Here is a 21,444-nt window from a genome sequence, read left to right on the forward strand (position 1 = left end):
CACCATGCTAGAAGTGCAGTAACTCATTCCTTGAGTTGTCTGTGGCACAGGGATGCACTGGGAGGGGCTCCCAAAGGTGCACCATGACAAGGTAGTGGGAGACCCAGGTATCAATCAGCTGTCATCACCTGTTCCCCATGGGTAACATCCAGGTACACCCCAGAGAGAAGGCGAGGACTGGGTTTATACTGCTCCTAGCATTACAGGTTTGCTCAGTGCCAACTCCACAGTAGGAACTCAACAAACAGTTCCTGAAATGCATGGCATGGTCCGTGGAAAATCTGGAGGCCTACCCTCACAGTGGAAGAAAAAAATTGCAGTGTTAATGCTCTTTGCTTCTAATACTCTCTTTGCTTCTTAATATTGTGAGACTGAGCTGCACATTTATTCTTCTAGGTTTCCTGGAGGGCAGTGTGCTTCAAAGTGAAAAAGAAATCTATATTTGTTAAATTCAACCAGCCAGATGGTAACACTGCTCAGTGTTTCTCTCCGTGTGCCTGTGTTGGTGCGGAGGCTTGGGGAATGAGGGTTAGCCAGTTTAGGGAGGAGATTAGCAGGCACTACAGAATGTGAAGCACTTTACATATGTGAGCTCAATGATCAGACTTGACATTTGCTTTCCAGAACTGTTTCCTAAAGCAATTTTCTTTCAGAAAAGACTAACTGCTGAACACCAAAAAAGGCAGCAGTGGATTCAAATTCCAGCGCGTGAGGCTGCACATTGCTGGGGACAGGGAGGGAAAGACAGAGGCCTCATTAGCGTTTTTATGCATACACCAAAGAGTTAAAAAACAATGGTGCCAATTACCAAGGAGAATCAAAACATCTCTAGAATATAAATCAGAAGGAGAACAATAGTAAACGCAAGTCTCGAAACTTCCTGAAAATACAATCTGATCGCTACACTGAGATTACAATATATTTCACAATTACATTTATTAATGATGGGCCATGTTTTCATGTTGCCTTTGCAAATGCTACTGTTTTCATATGTGATGTGTGATGCAGCATTGGACAGGAAGGCATGGGTTGCAGCCTCCTCAGAAGCCAGATTACTAATCACAATGGATGTGCTGGGAGAGAAGATGCCAGAGAGGAGGGGTGGAGGGAGAGAGGCTGGGGACAGAGCAGTGGGGACAGAGCAGTAGGGACAGCCTTGGCAACTGCCGTTTCTTGCAAAAAGAGAGATTGTTGTGAAGGCCAGCTTGACCAAGAGATCTGTGATGGGGAACAGGGCCTCCCCACTGGGAAGTAACAGTGGATGATCCCTACTCCCTGCGTGAGTCGTCCACTCGCACAACTGAGGGAAATGAGGGACCCAGGGGCGCTGTGTGTGACGATCAGAGCCCTGGCGCCTCCCGCAGGGAGTCTCCTGTAGAAGCCGGCATTCCTCACTTCTGGCTTTGACATCTCTCTGCCTGTGAGTCACAGTCATGGTTTTCGGAATGGACTTCCCAGAAGCAGGCTCCTTACCAGCTCTTACCTCCCCTCCCTGCAGGGAAAACATCATCAACTGCATTTGACCAATGAGAAAATTGAGGTCCAGAGCGATGTTTCGTTTTGTTAAAACAAGGGAGCCGGGAAGGGAGAGAAAGCCTAAGCGTAGGAAAATTGTTTCCTCTCAAAGAACCTGATGTTGGGGAGACAGGGAATTCCCAGTGTCACACCTATGGATCTGCAGGGGCAATGCTGCCAGCCAAGGACTGGGCACGGCAGGTGTATCGGAGTTGGGCCACTTGGGTCAATACTGGATTCTTCCCAGGGGTCATCTCTGCGTGGAGTAACCCCCGCCTGGCCCAGACTTTCCCAATGAGTCCGTGTAGTCTGAAGCTAGGAGCTACAGCCAGGTCTTCTTGATTCCTGGGACATCTGCCTCTGTAGGGAAGTGTTGAAGGAATGGCTGCCACCTCTCAATTTACATCTCCTTCATATCACCTGAACTTGACAAACCTGGTTTTTCTACTTTCTTCTGACATCATTGATACAACTGCTCATCCCCTCCCCCTCCACAGGGTTGTAACTTGTTAGCATAAAAAGTCTAACTACATTCTCTAAACTTGTTCTAGCTGGCACCGGGTCTACCTAAAAGGATAATTTTCTTTTACAGAATGCAAGAGAAGAAAGGTGATTTTCCATAGAAATAAATAGCAGCTTTGGAAGAAAACATCAGCCTTATTTTTAGAACACTGCTGATTTGAAGCCAGAGCTGAGCTGTTGCAGTCTCTGAGCCATGCACTGTCACATTCGCAGCCCAGCTGTGGAGGAGAGCACCTGGCAGGCAATCACGCTCCCTGTCCCGTGCAGGCTGGCACTTCGGTTCACGGCAATGACAGTGCCATCTTCATGAGTGCCAGGTGCGTGACATCATGCTGGCAACACTTCCCTGGGGTCAAACTGCAATTGGCTTCTGAGTTGGCACTGGGGTGAGAAATTTTAAAATACCTGGGTTTCAGTAATTCCTGGGGAAGCTTGAAGAGCAAGTGGCTGGTGGGACTGTCCCCAAACCGGAAGGCTCCATGACTGTCCTGGGCCCTGGGAAGTGGCGGGCAGGACTTGCCATCTTGCCACACCTCCATGCTCTTCAGGGAGGCCACTGGCGTGTCCCGCAGCGGCTGCATGGGAGAAGAACCAAAAGTCAGGCAGCTAATTCTCAGGGGGACAGTGACAATGCTTCTCACCGTGTGTCTTGCTCCATTTGGACTCTTGATCCTCAGGGATGAGTTCAGTAGAGAAACAGAAGATCTGGCCAGTGGTTCCCAGGGTGGGGAGTTCCCACTGAGAGCCCTTCTTGTTACCTCTGGCATGGAGGAGACAGAGGGGGAGTCACAGCTCAGTCTTGGCTCCATAACCCTTTCCAACCCATTAATGTTCTACTGGGGCTTTGATCTGAAAGGGGTAGGGTGGGGATTGCCTCTGGTTTAAAACAGCACTGGATGGAAGAAGGGGCCATTCTTTTGGGGAAATAAAGTTTAAGAGGGTCTGAATCCCCATTTTCTCTCCCTCTCTGCTTTGATCAGGTACAGGCTATTTCTGTCCTACATAAGCACTGAACAATTGTATATATCCAGCAGCTCCCACCACCACCACCACCACCACCGAGCATTGCAAGAACCAACAAGTCCCTTGAGAGAGCTGGCATTTGGCCAGTGGCATGGAGGCCAGCCAGTGAGACACGGAGCTGCAACCCTGCCACCTGCCCTGTGACAACTAAGTTGGTCTTCTGCAGCAGGGCAGGTGAAAAGTCGGGGAGAGAAGACAGCAGGAGAGAGACCCCACTCCGTCCCCATTTTCATCACAGTGGAGCCATAGACAGAAGTCTGTCCCATGCTGGACAATGCCTTGAGCCTTGAACAAGACTGAGCTTTCAGGAAGAAAAAACACCATAATAAATACCAAGGTGACTAGAAGACTTGTTGGAGAAACAGATCCCCCAGCTCTTCCCTCTTTCCTTGGTTCACAGCCCAGATTATGAATGGTCCATGTTCCTCCCAGGGACTCAGGATCCAGTAGGGAATTACCATTAGTCAAAGCAAAAGGTAAGGATTTGTCTTGCTAGGAATTGGTTTATGGATGAACATGTGACTTCCTCCCAGCTAATGAACCTTGAGAGAAGTTGGGGAGAGGCGGGGTTTCTGATAAAGTTTCTGTACTAGTAGAGAGAAGCCAGGGAGAATCAGTACTTCTTGTGCTGGACACTGTCCGGTGAGGATGCTTCCAGGAACCATGAGGGATGAGGAAAAGAGAACTGGAGAAGCAGAGTCAGGCCCTAAGCCCCACCAACCACTGAAGTGCTCCTTATGTGACATTATTGTAATCGTTTAAGTCATTTTACAGTGAGTTTTCTGGAACCAGCAGCTAAAGGCTTCCCAATACAGATCCCTTCAGATCAGATTTCCCCTGCAACCAGATTCTTGGATACAGTACTCAGAGTGCAAACTGGACAGCCATATTTAAAATGGTCAGGACAGGCATGTGGCCCATTCCTTAAGACAACAGTTAAGATGCCTGCATTTCACGATGCTTGCATTTCTCATTGCCTGAGTTCAAATCCTGGCCCTGGCTTCTGACCCCAGATTCCTGCTAATGCAGACCCTGGGAGCCAGCAATGATGGCTCAAGTCGTTGGGTTCCTGCCACCCACATGGGAGACATGGATTGGCCTCCCAGCTCCAGTAGGGGGCCAATGTGGGCATTGGGGCGGGGTATGAACCAGCAAGTTGGAGCGCGCTCTCTCTTTAAAGTAAAAATTAAAAAAGAAACTGATTATGCTGATTCATTGCTGAATGGAGATGGTTAATCATACCCATCAATGTAAGTGACTTGCCTAAAATCAGAACCAAACATGATCCCACTGAGAATAGAACCCAGCCTGGGACTTCCTGACTGGGACTTACCCCAGGAGGTCTGAGACAGACTTCACTGTTCGCCAGCAGTAGCACCCAGATCAACAGTTACTTAGGGACCCTTTGCCACCGGGTCTCCCTTGATTCTCAATGGCACCATCAATCTTCAAGGCACTCAGGTTCGGCATCTTAGCCACGGACACCTACCTCCCTTGCCTCCTTTATGCATTTAGTTTCAAGTCCTCCTGTTTCTCTCTGTGACATATTTTGTTTTGACTCCTTTCTTTTCATTTCTGGTGTCTCTGCCTTCCAAGTCAGCCCTGTCTTGCCTGGACTCTTGCAGGAGCTTGCCAGGTTGACTTCTTGTCTCCACAACTTGCCTACACCAAGCATTCCCACAGACTGCTGCCAGTGTAATAATCTGTAATCGCTTAAAGGGCTGAAAGCACTCATCAATTACATTGACACAGGGAAATGGACAAACTACGCAGGGCACAGGCTCCAGTGTGTGACATCAAGTCCCCCCCAACTCATTTTCCCACCAGATTTTGTTCTGCTCATCGAGATTTCCAAGTCTGTGCATGCTACCCGGTGTGCCTCGAAGGGCACCTCCTTCGGGAGTCTACAGCCCAAAGTCTGAATTCTGGCTGCACCATTTACTGACAGGCTGGTCTCGAGCAAGATTTTGTTACGCTTCTTTGAGATGCAATTTCTGACCTGTATAGCTGGCATTTGATTCTGCTCTCAGAAGGGTGTGGTGAGAACTGAAAGAGATAGGATTCAGAGAATCAGAGAGAATGCACACCAAGTACCTGCGAGCTCTACCCACTTCCTGCCTCTGGGCTTTGGGCTTCTGCTCAGGCAGCACCAATATTCACTCATCTAAATTCCACCCACACTCCCCACAGATCCAGCTCTGGGGTCGCCTCCTCAAGAAGAACCCTTGGATTTGTGTGGCAGGAAAATTCCTGCTGCACCACTTCTGTGGCAATCATGGCCCTTGTTTGGGTTCTCATTAGTGTGCACAGTAGTAACAACTGACATTCACTGCACACTTCCTATGTGTGTAGCACTTCTCTAAGTGTTTGGTGTTTATGACCCCATTCACCTCACCACAACGGCGCAAGATATTACCATTATTCATCTTCACTGACACTGGAGCAAACAGCCACAGAGAGGTTAAATAATCATTCTCCTACAACCTGATGCAAACCCAGGAAGTCTGACCTCCAAATCTAATACTTAGCCACAGTTCTGTTGCATTCTCTCTGCCCTGGGCTGCTGCTCTATCTACTCTTGGAATGGGGGAAATTAAATAATGAATGCACTGACATCTCCCATAGCAATAGTCCTGGTTCCACCCTATTGGGAAGACCCACTCAGAGACCCCAACAGTCTCCCATGAACATACTCCACCTGGATCTCTTGCAGGGACCTGTCACTCATTAGGCCACAAAGTCCATTCCTTCTCTTCGCCTCCAAATATGTGTCCTTCTCCGAACTCCTTGGAAATGTCAATAGCATTTCCATCCACCCAACAACCCTAGACGAATGCCTCAGAATTCTTTTAACTCCTGCCTTTTCTTTGTCTCCCAAACTCAATCATTTTTCTCGAGTCCTAGATATTCTATCTTCTTTTTTTTTAAGATTTATTTTTATTTATTTGAAAGGCATAGTTACAGAGGGACAAGGAGAGACAAAGAGAGAAAGAAAGCTTCCACTCCATGGTTCACTTCCCAAATGCCCCAAAGGACCAGGACTGAATCAGACCAAAGCCAGGAGCCAGGAGCTTCCTCCAGGTCTCCCATGTGAGTGTAGGGGCCTAAACACTTGGTCCTTCCTTTGTTGCTTTTCCAGGTACATCAGTAGGAGCTAGATTGGAAATGGAGCAGCTGGGACTCCAATAGGCACTCATAAGGGATGCTTGCATACAGGCGGCTGCTCAACTCACTGTACCACAATGCTGGTTCCAATATATAGTCTATCTTCTAAATAGCTTTTGGACCCATCTCCTTCTCTCTAGTTCCACCATCACTGTGCATATTTCATCTCTCAATAACTTCCAGCCTATGAAAAAACTATGCTCATATATCAGTTTGTACCAAAATAAGCTTATCTTTTAGGTCTACTTTCCCATGAAGTTTTTGAAGTTCTTTTGAATAACTTTATTTCTGAGGGAGGCAATTCTAATGATGTTCTTTTCATAACAGCACACTGGCAACCCTTTGGGATTTATGAAATACAGATCTTCTTAGCAGCAGAAAACATTTCTTATTATGCCTTATCTGTTCACGATTCCCCCAAATCGTTATGCAGCAGGAAAATATCAGGAGCCGAGCAGCGTGTGGGTACCAAGACATGAGAGGAGTGCTGAACATTTTTCATGCATTGCTCTTCACCGAGCAATTGGAATGCCAGCCCCACCTTGCACCTGTGGGAGCTTGGGCAAGTTGCTTACGTTTCCAAACCAGAGCTTTCTTTTTCTATAAGCTGTGGCTAGTATAGTACTTACCTCTTAAGGTTATTTAAGAACGTAGCAAGAAGATCCACTTGGAGGGCTTAGTGCAATGCATGGCAGATCAGGGCTGTTCAAGGTTATCCATTAATCTTACTCATGGTGACCTCACACAGAGTAAGGAATTCCTTAAGTCCTAATCCTGTGTTCAATTTATTACAATGCCTCCACTCTTTCACACAAGGAATTGCATTTCCTTTTAGTCTTGGTTGTACATTTTAGAACCATCTGGGGAACTTTATAAACTACTGAAGCCTGGGCCTGCTCCAAAAGGAAGCCACATATGTCTAGCATTGGGATTGGAGAGCTCCCTAGGTGTTTCTAATGTGCATTCAGGGTGTAAGCTGCACTGGATTCCACAGGCCTGGGACCATGTATTGGTTTTGTCATAGGAGCTACATTAGTGCAGAGGTGACATCTAAGGGCAGGAAAGGAGGCATGGGCCTTAGACAAAATCATAGCAGCAGTGTCAAAAGAGTAAGACATCAACTACAGAGTTAGGAAGCCCCAGTCAAGGTACTGTGTGTTCTGTGACTGCAAAAAAACACATTTTCAAATTTTCATCAAGATACAAAATAATAGCTACAAAGAAAAGCACTTTTGACATTTTGAAGCAATTCAACTGTTGATGGCCCATCAATGCCACTTCATGCAGACACAGACCTGCATGGGAATAGATGATTTTTCTCCTCCTCCCCTACCATCTCCACAGGAAAATCCTATAGGATCCCACAGAGAATCCCATAGAATCCCATAGGAGAAACCTCTGGAGAGAAGAAACCAGGGTAGGGTCATGACACTTACCCGGTTGATACTGAAAGCCTTGGTCTTGTTAAACCTTGCAGGACCTTTAAGCAACATTAGGAAAGGTGGTTCGTTTAAACTGCAGCCTCCCAGAGCCACATCTCGCTTGGTAGATCCGCTGGCCAGATCTAGGACTTCGGGGCTCTGTGATAATCTGAAACAAGGATGGAAAGGAAGGCTGTTGCTAACATCCACCACATTAAAGGAAGACCCACGGCTCTCATACTGCAAGTCTTTGAAATGCCACCTGCTTTGGCAATATACACACAAATAAAAATCAACCAACTAAAGAGTCCCAGGCCCTGCGTCCATTTGGAAGAGTGTTTTGGCATAACCATGGAAAATAATTTAACTTTCAGATTATGGCCATGGAAAATAATCACTCTGAAACTTTATTTTAATCAATATTGCACAGTAAGATCTAGTCAGCTCTCCACTGGTTGCAAAGCCAAGGAATTGCCTGGATCAATGTAGTGCTAGAGACCAATATCAGTGTTGAATGTGCCTTTTAGTAGACAGAAGAGAGCTCAGTTCTTCCATGCATTCAAGCCTTTCAATGTTTTCTTTTTTTTAAAGATTTATTTATTTATTTGAAAGTCAGAGTTACACAGAGAGAGGAGAGGCAGAGCGAGAGCAAGAGCAAGAGCGAGAGCGAGAGCGAGAGCGAGAGAGAGAGAGAGAGAGGTCTCTGTCCGATGGTTCACTCCCCAGATGGCCACAATGGCTGGAGCTCCGCCAATCCAAAGCCAAGAGCCAGGAACTTCCTCAGGGTTTCCCATGTGGGTGCAGTGGCCCAAGGGCTTGGGCCATCTTCTACTGCTTTCCCAGGCCATAGCAGAGAGCTGGATTGGAAGGAGGAGCACCTGGGACTAGAACCAGCGCCCATATGGGATGCCGGCACTTCAAACCAGGGCGTTAATCCGCTGCACCACAGCGCTGGCCCCTCAATGCTTTCTTTTGATTTTTAGATAAGAGGCAAAATTCTTTCCAGGAAAGAGAGAGGGCCTGGTTCTGGGTATCAAACTCAGGCTTGGACTTGCAGGCTGCTGTGATGGTGCTGTCAACACTCCCAGCCATGGAGATGCTGACCTCCCTGTCCAGGACTAGGCTCAGAGTTCTCACTGTCCTCCTGGCTGTTGAAACATTGTCCTTGCCCCCTAGCTCAGTGTTTGAAGCAGGAAGTATAAGCAGTGGAGAAGACAAGGAGGTATTAGCACCACCTTCCTGCTCTTATGAGGCTCAGACAACAGCCATGAGAAAAGGCAGATTTTCCCATGAGACTTTGCTACCTGGTCACCATCAGCTTTCCCTTCCTAAACTCCCTTCTGCTGTGTCCTGATGTCAACCAGCATCCCATCTCACCCTGTCCCATGTTTCCCTCTGTGTGTATTTGACTTGCATGTCATAGATGATGACATCCATTCCAAAGAAAGAGCTATAGTATTCTCAACCTCCATGACCCTGCCACAGTCCAAGTCAATAAAACATCTCAAGCCCTTCTCGGTCTTCCAGATGGGATTAGAGGTAGGAAATGAAGGTTTTCCTGGGAGCCATGACAGTAAGAGGTACATTTTCGAAAGGAGCTCTCTCTGCTCTGCAGTGTGCAGCACACACTGACAAATCTGACTGCGGCAACCAGACCCATGAGATGTCGTCAGTGTGGGCAGGTTGTTCTCATCAGTTACCCACAGAGAAAATACCACTCACCTCTGGACAAAAACATTGCTGATACAACCCTCAAAATAACTCCCGCCCAGGCGCAGAGATTGTTGGGAATTTGAAAAGCCTTGTAGCTTTTGGCTACTTCTCAGAGGCTGATCATCAATGAGAAGCCGCAGGCTGAAAGGGGAGGAGAGAAAAACAAAGTTGAGAACTGCTGGAAAGAAGACTCTTGCTATGAGGTCAGCTTACTGTCTTCGCCTCTATATCTGTTACAGAAAATATACAGTTAAATCATGCTTATTTTAAAAGAGCATTAAAAAGCTTCATGTATTTCTATTTGTATATATCATCTTATTAAATTATTATATATATACAGAACGGGAATATGTCAAAAGTGTTCAACTCAATGATTTTTTGGCAACATCAATACACCAATACAACTACTACCCAAATAAGGAAACAGAATGGATCAGCACACTGGGAACCCAACCTTGTGATCCCCTTCACTCTCCAGCCTCCATCCCTGTTCAAGGATAACCACTATCCTCGAGTCAGATAGCATAGATGAATTCTGCCTGTCTTTAAACTTATAAATAAGTGAAATCATATAATAAATAAATGAAATCATAGGGGATCATAGGGAAGGAGCTCTTTTGATTTGTTCCAAAGTATGCTTGTAACTTTCATTTATGTCATTAAATGCAGTTCTAGATCTTTCTTTATCATTGTCAAATAGTATTTCATTTTGAACACATTGTGGATTTCATTTTGAATACATTCATCCAACTGTTGATTGGTTTTTTAATGAGGAAATTGATATCGAACAAGAAATAAGGCCAAGAGGTCAAGGAAAATATTTTGCAAAAAGACATCAAGAAAATTCTGTTGAACTAAATAGAGCCCCAGCAGAAGTACCTCGGCACTCACCCAGAGCTGTCACTTATTACAGACACGTAGTGCAGCAGGCCATCCGTGTACGTCTGTGGAGACCTAAAAATCGGGCTCCCGCTATCCTTGGTGCTCACTTCAATGTGACCGTCTTCCAGAGTGACCTGCAGGCTACTTGTCTGAAATTGTCACAGAGTACACGCATCAAGAATCAGTTTGCATTTACAGATAATGACTGTATCAATACTGTATTTATGATCAAACTACATATAAAACAGGATGTTTCAATCCAAATGTTTTGACTTTGTCATTTTGATATGAAGATTATTGTTTGAATATTTTGACTCCATCTTTAAGAATATAAAAATCTTATGTAAGTGATTTTATCACCAGTGAATCTGTCAAAATCATTTTCCTGGACCTACATTCATTAAGGCAATTTAATTTCTCAAACGATTACACAAACCAGTTAAATCACTTCTAAAATTTTCTATTTTTACTTTAATCTTGCTGAAATTATTTCCATCAGGATTCTTTTCTGAATAAATTTTATAGCAGAGTTGACTTGTCAATTTTTTTCATATAAACAATTATAACAATCATTTCTTCTTTTCAGTCCTTATGTGTCTTTTATTTTCTAGTCATTATTTCTAGGAAATCCAATTTGCCATGTCAAATTGCAGATCTAAATTTTGTCAAGATGATTTGACTCTGCCAATTATTAATGAAAATAATATATAATTTCAGCAGTGGTAATTTCAATTTTGTTCATATTTTTTCTACCAGGTACAATTTCTGTAGTTTTCAACAAGAAGTAATTCTTGGTGAGCTTTCAGTCTCAAACAATTTTTTTTTAGATTTATTTATTTGAAAGGCAGAGGCAGAGAGAGGGAAGTTTTCCATCTGCTGGTTCACTCTCCCAAATGGCTGCAATAGCTGGAGCTGTGCTGATCTGAAGCCAGGAGCCAGGAGCTTCCTCCAGGTCTCCCACATGGGTGCAGGGGCCCAAGGACTTTTACTGCTTTTCCAGACCATAGCAGAGAGCTGGATTGGAAGTGGAACAGCCAGGACTTGAACCAGTGCCCATACAGGATGCTGGCATTGCAGGTGGTGGCTTTACCTGTTATGCCAAAGCACCGGCCCCAGTCTAAAACAATTTTACTATATATGACTATAACCACTGCTGTTTGTATTTTGTGTTGATTTTTTATAGTTTGCAGTATTCATTATGACTGGATCAAAGGCTGCCAATTTATATGTATTTCTTGGCTACCTCATTAGAGATGGAAGGCAAAGGTCTTAGGATGTTTGTGGGATTCCTCATTGTCCAGGGTTGATCTAATCTTTTGCTAAGCCAAGTTTCCCACCTGCTTTTGATCATATTGTGTGCCCTGTACTAAGTGTTGTTACGTGTGGCAGAGGAAACAAGCGTTAGCTGTCAAAAGAGCTAAGTGAAAACATCCTGCTTTGGTGGAAAAGCCACCCCCACAGTCTAAGTGTTAGCATCTGCTTTCTCAGGGCTAGTTTTGCAAAGATCTCTAAAGCCAAGTGAGCAAGACTCCCCCCCACCTCCCAAAGCCCTCTGCTGTTTTTGACATCAACCCTGGAGACAGGCTTAAGACTCATTCAGTGTTGATGCACTATCGCATACCCGTGTCTGATGGTTCACTAATATCCCACTGGGTTGAAACGTTTGAAACCCAAATGAGGCCTGGTAGTGGTTGGGCCACGGGAGGTCCAAATTAGAGAAACTCAAATGTCCTCCTTTGGAGAATGAGGCCGATCGCACGAGCTGTAAGGCAAACGTGGTATTAATTACTGGTGCTGCAATCATTTCACGGCTGAAGGACAGTATCTTATCCTGCCTGCATCACCTCACCCAAACCGATCACCGTGACTCACGAAGTCTCGGCAAGAAACAGTTTGCTTTTCTACATGAGAAGTTGACATCATCTGTAAGGTTCTGTGTTGGACAATTGGGCTTCCTCCTTTCCCACAAATTTAGTATTTTTAAAAGATCTCTTTATTTATCTATTTGAAAGGCAGAGTGACGGGGAGAGGAAGAGACGAAGAGAGAAAGAATCTTGCAGCCAGTGGCTGATTCTCAACATGCATACAACACCCAGGGCTGGGCCAGGCTGAAGCCAGGAGGAACGAGGAATTCAACCTGGGCCTGCAGTGTGGTGGCAGGGACTCAAGTACTTGAGCAAACATTCTGCTGCCTTCTAGGGGCTTAAGCAGCAAGCTGCATTGGAAGTAGAGATGGGACTAGATCTTAGGCACTCCGATATGGGATGCAGGCGTATCAAGTTGCCACCACAATGCCTGCTTCTCTCCCTCAAGTGTAATCGGTGAACTTGAGACCATGCTGTACTTTGCAGGTACGTGGGCAGTGAACATGCGCTTATTCACCGTAACGTGGTGTGCAACCAGGACCGGTCGTAAGCTGGTGTGTTCCTGAGTCTGGGTGCTCTGAAGAATCTCAAGGTTCTGACCCTTGTCTTACCTTCCAGTCTTCTGAGCACTTTTTGGTTACTCCCACGGAGTCATTCAACCGAATCACACCACTGGTTTTCTTCAGATTTTTCATGCAGCCTCGGAAAGCAGGCGTAGAAATGTTTAATCTGATGAGGAATGGAAACAAGGAAGAGAAGGGATCGTCTCAGGCTCCGCTGAGAATAGAGAGTGCTGTGCTCTCTAGTGCTTCTCCCTATAAGCAAGAACGTATTTCAGGCTGTCTGTTCCCATGGAGTTCCTGTAATGCTGTCTTAGGATGCTGGGAAAACTGACTTCCTTTCCGGGTCAGTTAGCACTCCCAGCTGAAGAAATGCAGACAACAAAGTTCACAGAAGGATGGCCAGAGTCTCCAAAAGCAGATATAGAAGATGCGTGATATCTACAGCTGCCTGCCCTGCCCGCAGAATCACATGGGCAGCATGTTAGTAAGTAATACAATACATGCTATATAAGTATGCATTAAATCATTAATAAAAATTGTTAGAACCAAGAACTCTCTAGAAAACTTTGTCTTTTTTCTGTTCCCTCTTAAGTGAGCCACCGTAAATGCTGAAGACACGAAGGGTTATCTTTTGGCTCTGTTCCATTATGGGAAATGTAGCCTGATTTAACCAGTGCTAAGCTCAAATGATGGAAAGCATGGTCTGGGTGCCTGTGTTGTGTCCCTCACCCCCTAACTGTGGACCTGGGCAAGGATAGGCAAGTGACACAGCAAGGGCTGAGAACAGGCTATGGCACATGAACGTGAACTCCCAGGTGTTTCTCAGAGCTGTTGGCTCTGGAGCAAGCTGGTTAACATCTCTGTTTTATCAGCTGCATAACAGGAATATGTGAATCTGCTTCATAACTTTGTTATGAGTTTAAATAAGCTAGTATGTGGGGGGCTGGCATTGTGGCACACCAGGCTAAGCTTCTGTCTGCGAACCTGCAAACCATACGACACCAGTTCATGTCCTGGCTGTTCTGCTTCTGATCCAGCTCCCTGCTAATGCACCTGGGAAAGCAGCAGAAGATGGCCCAAGTGCTTGGGTCCCCGCTACTCTTGTGGGAGACCTGGATGGAGCTCAGGACTCTTGGCTTTGGCCTGGCCTAGCCCCAGTCACTGTGGCCATTTGGGGAGTGAACCAGTAAATGGAATATCTTTTTCTCTCTTACTTGGCTTTTCAAACAAATTTTTAGGATCATTAATATTTAAAAAAAATAAGCTAATATGTGTAATGTATCCAAATAGTGCCTGATACACAAAGAGGGACTCAGTGTGAGGTGAAGATTAGTGACTCTCCTCATGATATTATTGCTTAAAAAACTGGAAAATTTTTAAACATTAATTAAATAATTTGAAAGGCAGTAAGGGGGCAGGGACAGAGAGATCTTCCATTGGCTGGTTCACTCCCAAAATGCCCACAACAACCAAAGCTGGGCCAGGCCAAAGCCAGAGGCCTGGAACTCAATCTGGGTCTCTCACGTGGGTGGCAGGGACCCAAGTACCTGGGCTGTCATCTGCTGCCTCCTACGTGCATTAGCAACAAGTCGGACTGGAATTGGAGGCAGGACCGAATCCCAGGTATTCCAACAGAGGGTGCAGGTGTCCCAGGTGCCCATTTAACCCATGGTGTCACAACACCTGCCCCAGCACAATTTCTAAAGCAGCTCTTCCTACATGGTACCTTGGCATTTCCCTTTTGGCTTCTGAATCTGTCTGGCACTTAATTCACATAAAGCATTATCACACATGAACTGACTAAAGTCCAGGGAAATAAATATTTGTGTTTCTTAAACAAATGATGTGTTAAGGAAACTCAAAGCTGATTTCATTACAAATCTCCAAGGCTCACTTTTCTAAATGGAAAGGTGTCTGCATTCGTTTTAATCCAACTCATTATAAACCATTATGCTGCGTGTCATATGCATAAAATTAAATTTTCATTAAAAGGAAGAGGAAGAAACAAATTCTCACTGACATTGCAGCTCGGGTTTAATGACTTCATCAAGGTGCCCTTTTGCCTCAGGAGGCAAGGCAGGTCCACGTCAGCTCCTGGAGCTTGTCTATTCGCACATGTTTGTGGAGCTGTTTCAACAACGTCCTCTGACGTCACTCTCTCCATAGAGTAAAGATTAAAGGCAGAAGAGAAGGAAGAGGAGGGGCGATAAAGGCATTGACTACGTAGCACCTGTTTTGATAAGGCACTGTGACTCCACCCTTCCAATAACCTCTTGAGAGAGGTATTTTCTCTTGTAATGTTTATGGAGCAGTTACCATGAGCCAAGCACTGCTCATTCCTGTACACATTTGAATCCTCACGGTCATCCTAAGGAATGAGTGCCTACCACGCCCACATTACCATTGTAACAATGAGGCTCAAGGGGCTGAGGTCCTTGCTAAGGTCATACAGTGGGTCAGTGGCAGAGCTGGCTTCAGGACTTCTTCCTACAGAGCAGTTCTCTGCAGCAGAGGTGTGAAGACGGAAGAGGTATTTCTGCTAGTCCCAGAGGAGGGGTGGGGATGGGTCTTGTTACCCTGGCTCATCTGAAGTCCCTGACTTCCGTGTTGACTCTAGAGGGCTGTGACCGTGCAGGGGCACAGATCATAGTATTAACTGGTTCTGACGTTAGAGTTTGCATACATACTCTGGGCCAATCTGTCCACAAAACTTTAGCCAGCTCCACTGCTGTTGTAGGCAGCTCTCAGAGAGCAACACAAGCAAAATGCAATCCCAAACGTGCTGGCTACTTAGCAGATGTCCATTGGATCTCTGACTTTGTTTTTTGAATTATTTTCATTTTAATGTGTTGCTCTTATTTTCTGTGCCACCAGGGTATGTCCTCAGGGAAAATGGCCTGGTCCATGTCAACCATTCTGCTATGATCAGGGCTGACTTGCTGCTCTCCTGGGAAGCAGATGGGATCAACAGGCTGGGATTTCTGACGATCTTAAATCACCCTGAGATCTGGGTCTCCATCCCTAACAGATCCACCACACAGAGAGAGAGGGGCTCTGCTCCACATCACACGTGACCACCCTGACTACCTAGAAGGAGCAGAACACAACCCTTCTTTGAAAGAGCAGTAGGTTGCCCCTACAGGGCCTGGCTCTGGGCTGTGGATAGGTGTCTCTCTGTCTCTGTCTCTGTCTCTCTCTCTCACTCTCTCGCTCTGCCTTTCAAACAAAAAGAGAGAGAGAGAGCGAGAGTGAGACCATGAGAGAGAGAATCGTCCATCCGCTGTTCACTCCCCAAATGGTCACAATGGCCAGGGTTGAGTCGGGCCAAAACCAGGAGACAGGAGCTTCATTCGGGTCTCCCATGTGGTGGTAGGGGCCCAAGTACTTGGATCATCTTATGTCGCTTTCCCAGGTGCATTAGCAAGGAGCTGGATAGAAGCAAGGCAGCCGGGACTTGAACTGCTGCTCAGGTATGGGCTACTGGCATTGTGAGCCGCAGCTTAACTCATGGCACCCCAACATCGGCCCCATGGGAAGAACTCTCTTGTCTCTGGGCTTGCCCTGTTCATCACTGTCTCCCTTACACCTGCCACGCGGCCTGGAAAACACTCAGCATTCCACAAATGCTTGTGCAATGAACAGATAAGCACCGACTTTCAAATGTACACGGAAGTGCAGAATGCCTCCAACCAGTGTATTTCATAACATTCTATTTGTGGCTGAACTATGAATTTAATATTGATATCATCTCTTTGGCAGTCAATGTCTTCATTTGTAAAATTCAGGGTCACCCACCACGAAGGGCAAGGTCCCTTCCGACCCAAGGAGTCTGGAGAGTAATGACATCCACTCCAAGTTTTATTAAAGTGCCAGGCTTTCCCACCGACATCTCTGTCTCAGTGGGCAGCTCTGACAGCTTTAAAACAAGATTAGTGTCCCCTTGCCAAGGCAGGACCCCAGCCCGCATGCGTAAGGATTCTAGAGGAAGAGCAGCTTTGCCTGACACCTTATAAATCCCATCTAGCACTCCTTCCTACTGACTTGTGAATCAGAAAATGAGTTATCTTGCTTCAGCTCTCGCGTACAAGGAAGCATAACCAAGCCTTCGGGGAGTACTTTCGGCTTCCTCATGAGGCTGCGCTGACCCTTCCAGGAAGCCCCCCCCCCCCCACCTTTTCATCAGAGGTCTAAAAGCCTATTTGGAGAAACAAAATGTGAATGTTTCTTTTAAGGCCATTCTCCGAGTGGTGGCATTTTTTCCTTCACTCACATTAAGCTTTACTGCCTTTGACATTAATTCATTCCTAGATTCATTCATCCAAGAAACAGTTAGGCAGCTATTCCATGTTTGATAGCACACACGGGGCAGGTAGTGCACCTGCGGGTGACGCACTGGCTCTTGCCCTCTTCAGGAGGCTGCCTGCCAGTGCTCAGTGCCCAGTGCCCAGTGCTGCTTCTCAGCCCAAGGGGAGCCTGCATGCTCCTGCACTACTTTGAAGGGCCCAGGGCCACTGCCTCCATTCTGCTTGTTGGCAGCATCGCCATCTCAGCTGTAGCTGTTGTGGTTTCTCTCTACTCTTGAACAACAATGGGGACAGAGAGGACATTCAGCCTAGTGGCTAAGACACCCACATCCCACCAGGGAGTGCCAGGCTAGAGTTCTGGCTCTGGTTCCCAACGCCAGCTTCCTGCCAGTGCACACCCAGAGGGGCAGTGGTGATGGCTCAAGTACTTTGGTTCCTGCCACCCACATGGGAGACACGGGTTATGGTCCCAGCTCCTGGTTTCAGCTTCAGTCCTTGTGAGCATTTAGGGAGTAAATCGGTGGATGTGAATATTTGCCCCCCCCCCCGCCATAACAAAATTTAAAAAAGAATGACAAAGAGGGTTACACATGTTCCCCCCAGGTGCCCCCTTTCAAAAGGTGACACTCATGATACAGAATTTATAACTCTTTTACTCTGTTGACTAAACTTAATACTGACAGGTTTTTGTTTTATTGGTGGCTAGGATTAAACAAGGTAGATCAGATTTGTCATTAGCAAACAACTACTAAGACAAACTGCTTAAACTAAAATGGAATGTATGGTCTCACCTCTCCCGGATTGCAATTGGAATTCCTCCCAGATAATATGTGCTGAAATCAAATATCTCCCCTTCAATTTTAATTTTCTGAGAATTCACGTTTATCCACGTCAGTTTTTGGGCTTTTCCAATGACAATTTGAATCTGGAAGAAACAAGAGACGAATTAGCAAGCCATGGGAGCAACAGCGTCCTACTCCCAGTGACTGTGGGCGCTGAGATTTCATTTGTCTCCTTTCAGATTCACTTCTCTCCATGTCAGGAAGACTGGGCAGTAGCCCTTTTGGATAAGAATCTGATACCAAAATATTGTACTAGAAATGTTTGCAATGGCTATCCATGTGCTTCATATATACCATTTGCATCTTAGATATTCCCTGCCTGAATGTTTGAGTTGTCAAGGGATGTGTCCCCCTTGGGTAATCACTATCCGTGCATCTGGCTCTAGAGCTGTATTCTTTGGGGTCCTGACTGCGTGTTAAAGAAGTAAAGATGTTCAGCAACTCCAGCAAATAGATGCAAGGGATGTACCGAATGGTCCCTCCCGTTGTTGATGATGTCCTGAATGCCTTCTTCTTTGGGTGGCCCCGAGTTCAATTTGTACCGCACCCTGAGACTGCCGTCCTCCACGTTGAGAGAGATGAAGCGGTCCTGGAACATGGAAACAGGCAGATCACCAGAGGCAGCTGGAGCACTGGACATGGCTTCCTCCCAAGCCACAAGGTGCTTCAGCTTCCATGGCCTCGCCTCTATTTTTTTTTTTTTTTAATTTATTTGTTTACTTGAAAGAGTTACAGAGAAAGGAGAGAAAGAGAGAGAGAGAGAGAGAGAGAATCTTCCATCTGCTGGTTCACTCCCCAATTGGTCGCAATGGCCAGAGCTGGGCCAGGTGGAAGCCTGGAGCCAGGCGCTTCTTCTGGGTCTCTTACATGGTTGCAGGGGCCCAGGCACTTGGGCCATCTGCTGCTGCTTTCCCAGGACCATTTGCAGAGAACTGGATCAGAAGCAGATCAGCTCGGACTCGAAATGGCACCCATATGGAATGCTTGTGTTGCAGGTGGTGGCCTAACACACTAGGCTACAGAACTGGCCCTTGGATCCTGAATCTTGCCCTTGGGAGTCAGGTTAGGGCTCCTCACACAGGCAGCAGAGTAACACAGCTCCCTGGGAGCAACAAGCCCTCCCACTAACAGCAGCTCTCTGAGCCATTTCTTATGTAATGGTGTTATGCAAGTTTTTCCTGATACAAGTTGTGTTCCAGGGTCTTCATCTTTAAGACCCCAAAGTGTAGCTCAGGTTCAACACCCATAATCCAAAAATCCAAAATCTGAAATGCTCCAAAATCCACAATTGTTTGTGTGTCAACGTAACACCACAAGTTGGATGGTTCAATGTGCACAAGTTTGTTTCATGCACAAAATTATGAAAATATTGCCTAAAAATATTTGCAAGCTATGTGTAGAAGGTCTATATGAAACGTAAATGAATTTAATATTTACTTCTGAGTCACATCTCCAAGATATCTCATTATTTATATGCAGATATTCACCCCCCCCAAAAAAAAACCCCAAATCCAAAACATTTCTGGTCCCAAGCATTTTGAGTAAGGGGTACTCCAACCTGTACAGAGAAGACCTTGTGAAATCAATCTTCTTGCCCTGCAGATGCTACGTGACTGTCAGCTCTCTGCTTGGGACCTTCCCAAACCATTAAAACAGGTGCAGCCTTAGAACCTCCTGAAGGGTTCAGACCAAACCCAGAGAAGAGGGTTGGGCCACGCTTGTGTCCCTACCCTGAAGGTAGAAGGTCTGGGAAAACCTCAAGCTCCACGGAGATCCCGTGGGCAGATGCACATTTCTGCAGAAACACTGCCTGCAAGAGCAACTACAGAGCTTCTGATTCTTTGAGCCACAAAGCAGCCAGAGCAACCATCACACCAACTCCACATCGACCAGCAGGTGGTGCTAATGATCACCTGAAGAAGGTCACTGATGAGTGACTTTTCTAATCTAAAGGATTTAAGAATAGCTCTCAGGGAGCAGATGGTCCATCTAGCAGTTAAGATGCCCATTGGAATCTCTGGATTTGGTGCCTAGCTCTATCTACTGACTCCAGCCTCCTGCCAATACAGGCCCCTTAGCCAGTGGCAATGGCTCACGTGGTTGGGCTCCTGCCTCACATGTGGGAGACCTTGGCTACCAGATATGGCACGGCCCAACTCCAAACATTGACAGCATTTGGGGAGTGAACCAGAGGATGAATAGAATGGTCCATGGGAACCTCGTCTGCTGGAAGGTAGAGAATTTTCATGTGGGAGTAAGCATCAGGCTGATAAATACATAGTCCCAGACAGCCTGGCAAGAGGCAGACAAGGATGGACACAGCAGGAAGTCACACAATCTAGAGCTCAGAGACCCCAGGCAGGGTTCACTTGTTTTAAGGCACAATAAGTTAGATGATCAGGTGAACAGCAATTTTCAGATAAAGTTGACAAAGAGAGTAGAAGACAAAAAGGAAGATGTCTCCCACATTTTGTTGGCATCCTCTTAAATTCCTGATTATTTAAAAGACACACTCCTTAGGCAACAGGAAGTATAACTGGGCCAAGGGAAAGGATGGAGTAACACCTGTGTGTGGCTTATTTGCATGTGGTTGGAGGTCTGTAACAACCCAATCATGCCCAAAACATGGAATAGAATGGACGCATTAGGTAGTATTTGGATGGATCTCATTTACCTGGTTTTCTGCAAAAAACAGCACACCTGTATCCACGGTGGTCTGAATTGTCTGTCCAAAGGTGAGGAACGAGGCATTTGGGAGAGTTGGAACTCGGGCGTAGCCTGTGCCTTCAAAATAATTTTTGTCTGACTCCTCCTTTCTCCTGCCAAGATCAATCACGGTAATCAGACCACGACAGCACAGGGCCTCTGTGACACTGTGCTCATGAACATGAGCTCCTACCGTGCATGCAATGCAGCCCCGAATGCACAGTCCAGTAGTCACCTCTTTGTTCAAGAGGAGGGTACATCTTTAGAATATGAATGCAGCTTTTCCTCCTGAAGTATTCTTAACACTCTATGATAATCAAACCCCAGCTCAAAAAACAAAACAAAACAAAACAGAATATTCAAGAGTCTCTTTGGAAATGTCTACTTTAGAAGATGTGGTCTACCAGCTGAAAACCATGAAATGTAAAACATACTAGCTTGAAGTATAATTTTATTCATAATTATTATCTTGTTAATACTTGGTTGGCCTCAGAATATTCCAAATTCTTTGAACCATAGGGAAGGTTAGGAGCTCAAGGCAGTGATTTTCAAATAGGTTCAGGCTCCAGAGCGCCTGGACAGTCACGGTACAGTTCGTGAACCGGTAGTTTTTAATATTTGAGTAAGTGTAAAACTTAGTGCCTACATCACATGCCAGCTAATATTGAATGCATCCTGGGAGGAGACACCAAAAATTTTAGAAAGATGTATTTCTTTAAAAAGCTGAGAAAACTGCCTATTCAACGTTTTATAGAAATTAGGAAAGGCGGCCATTATTAGAATCTCAGGATGGACTTCCGGCGTTGCACACAAGTGTAATTCAAGGACTGCTGGCCCAAAGCACCAGCAATGTCAGTGGCATCTCACTGGACCATCCCTCACTTAAATGCAGAAGTACGATACCAGTATAAAGACATCAGTTT

The 21,444-nt window shown here is 45.9% G+C and overlaps 1 protein-coding gene across 3 annotated transcripts in view; it reads right to left on the bottom strand.

Moving 5' to 3' along the window:
- The window catches only part of LAMA3 (laminin subunit alpha 3), a 257,005-nt gene that overhangs the window by 17,341 nt on the left and 218,220 nt on the right, over nucleotides 1-21,444 (bottom strand). For all 3 annotated transcript variants that reach the window (XM_008261146.4, XM_051851337.2, XM_008261147.4), the window contains 9 exons: nucleotides 20,490-20,634; nucleotides 18,285-18,404; nucleotides 17,765-17,898; nucleotides 12,718-12,835; nucleotides 11,863-12,003; nucleotides 10,251-10,390; nucleotides 9,369-9,500; nucleotides 7,662-7,815; nucleotides 2,443-2,612 (listed from right to left, as the gene is read on the bottom strand). In XM_008261146.4, the coding sequence (XP_008259368.2) occupies nucleotides 2,443-2,612; nucleotides 7,662-7,815; nucleotides 9,369-9,500; nucleotides 10,251-10,390; nucleotides 11,863-12,003; nucleotides 12,718-12,835; nucleotides 17,765-17,898; nucleotides 18,285-18,404; nucleotides 20,490-20,634 (1,254 nt within the window). The remainder of the gene's footprint in view (nucleotides 1-2,442; nucleotides 2,613-7,661; nucleotides 7,816-9,368; nucleotides 9,501-10,250; nucleotides 10,391-11,862; nucleotides 12,004-12,717; nucleotides 12,836-17,764; nucleotides 17,899-18,284; nucleotides 18,405-20,489; nucleotides 20,635-21,444) is intronic.

The sequence above is a fragment of the Oryctolagus cuniculus genome, chromosome 10 (genome assembly GCF_964237555.1).
Source record: "Oryctolagus cuniculus chromosome 10, mOryCun1.1, whole genome shotgun sequence".
Classification (NCBI taxonomy): Eukaryota; Metazoa; Chordata; class Mammalia; order Lagomorpha; family Leporidae; genus Oryctolagus; species Oryctolagus cuniculus.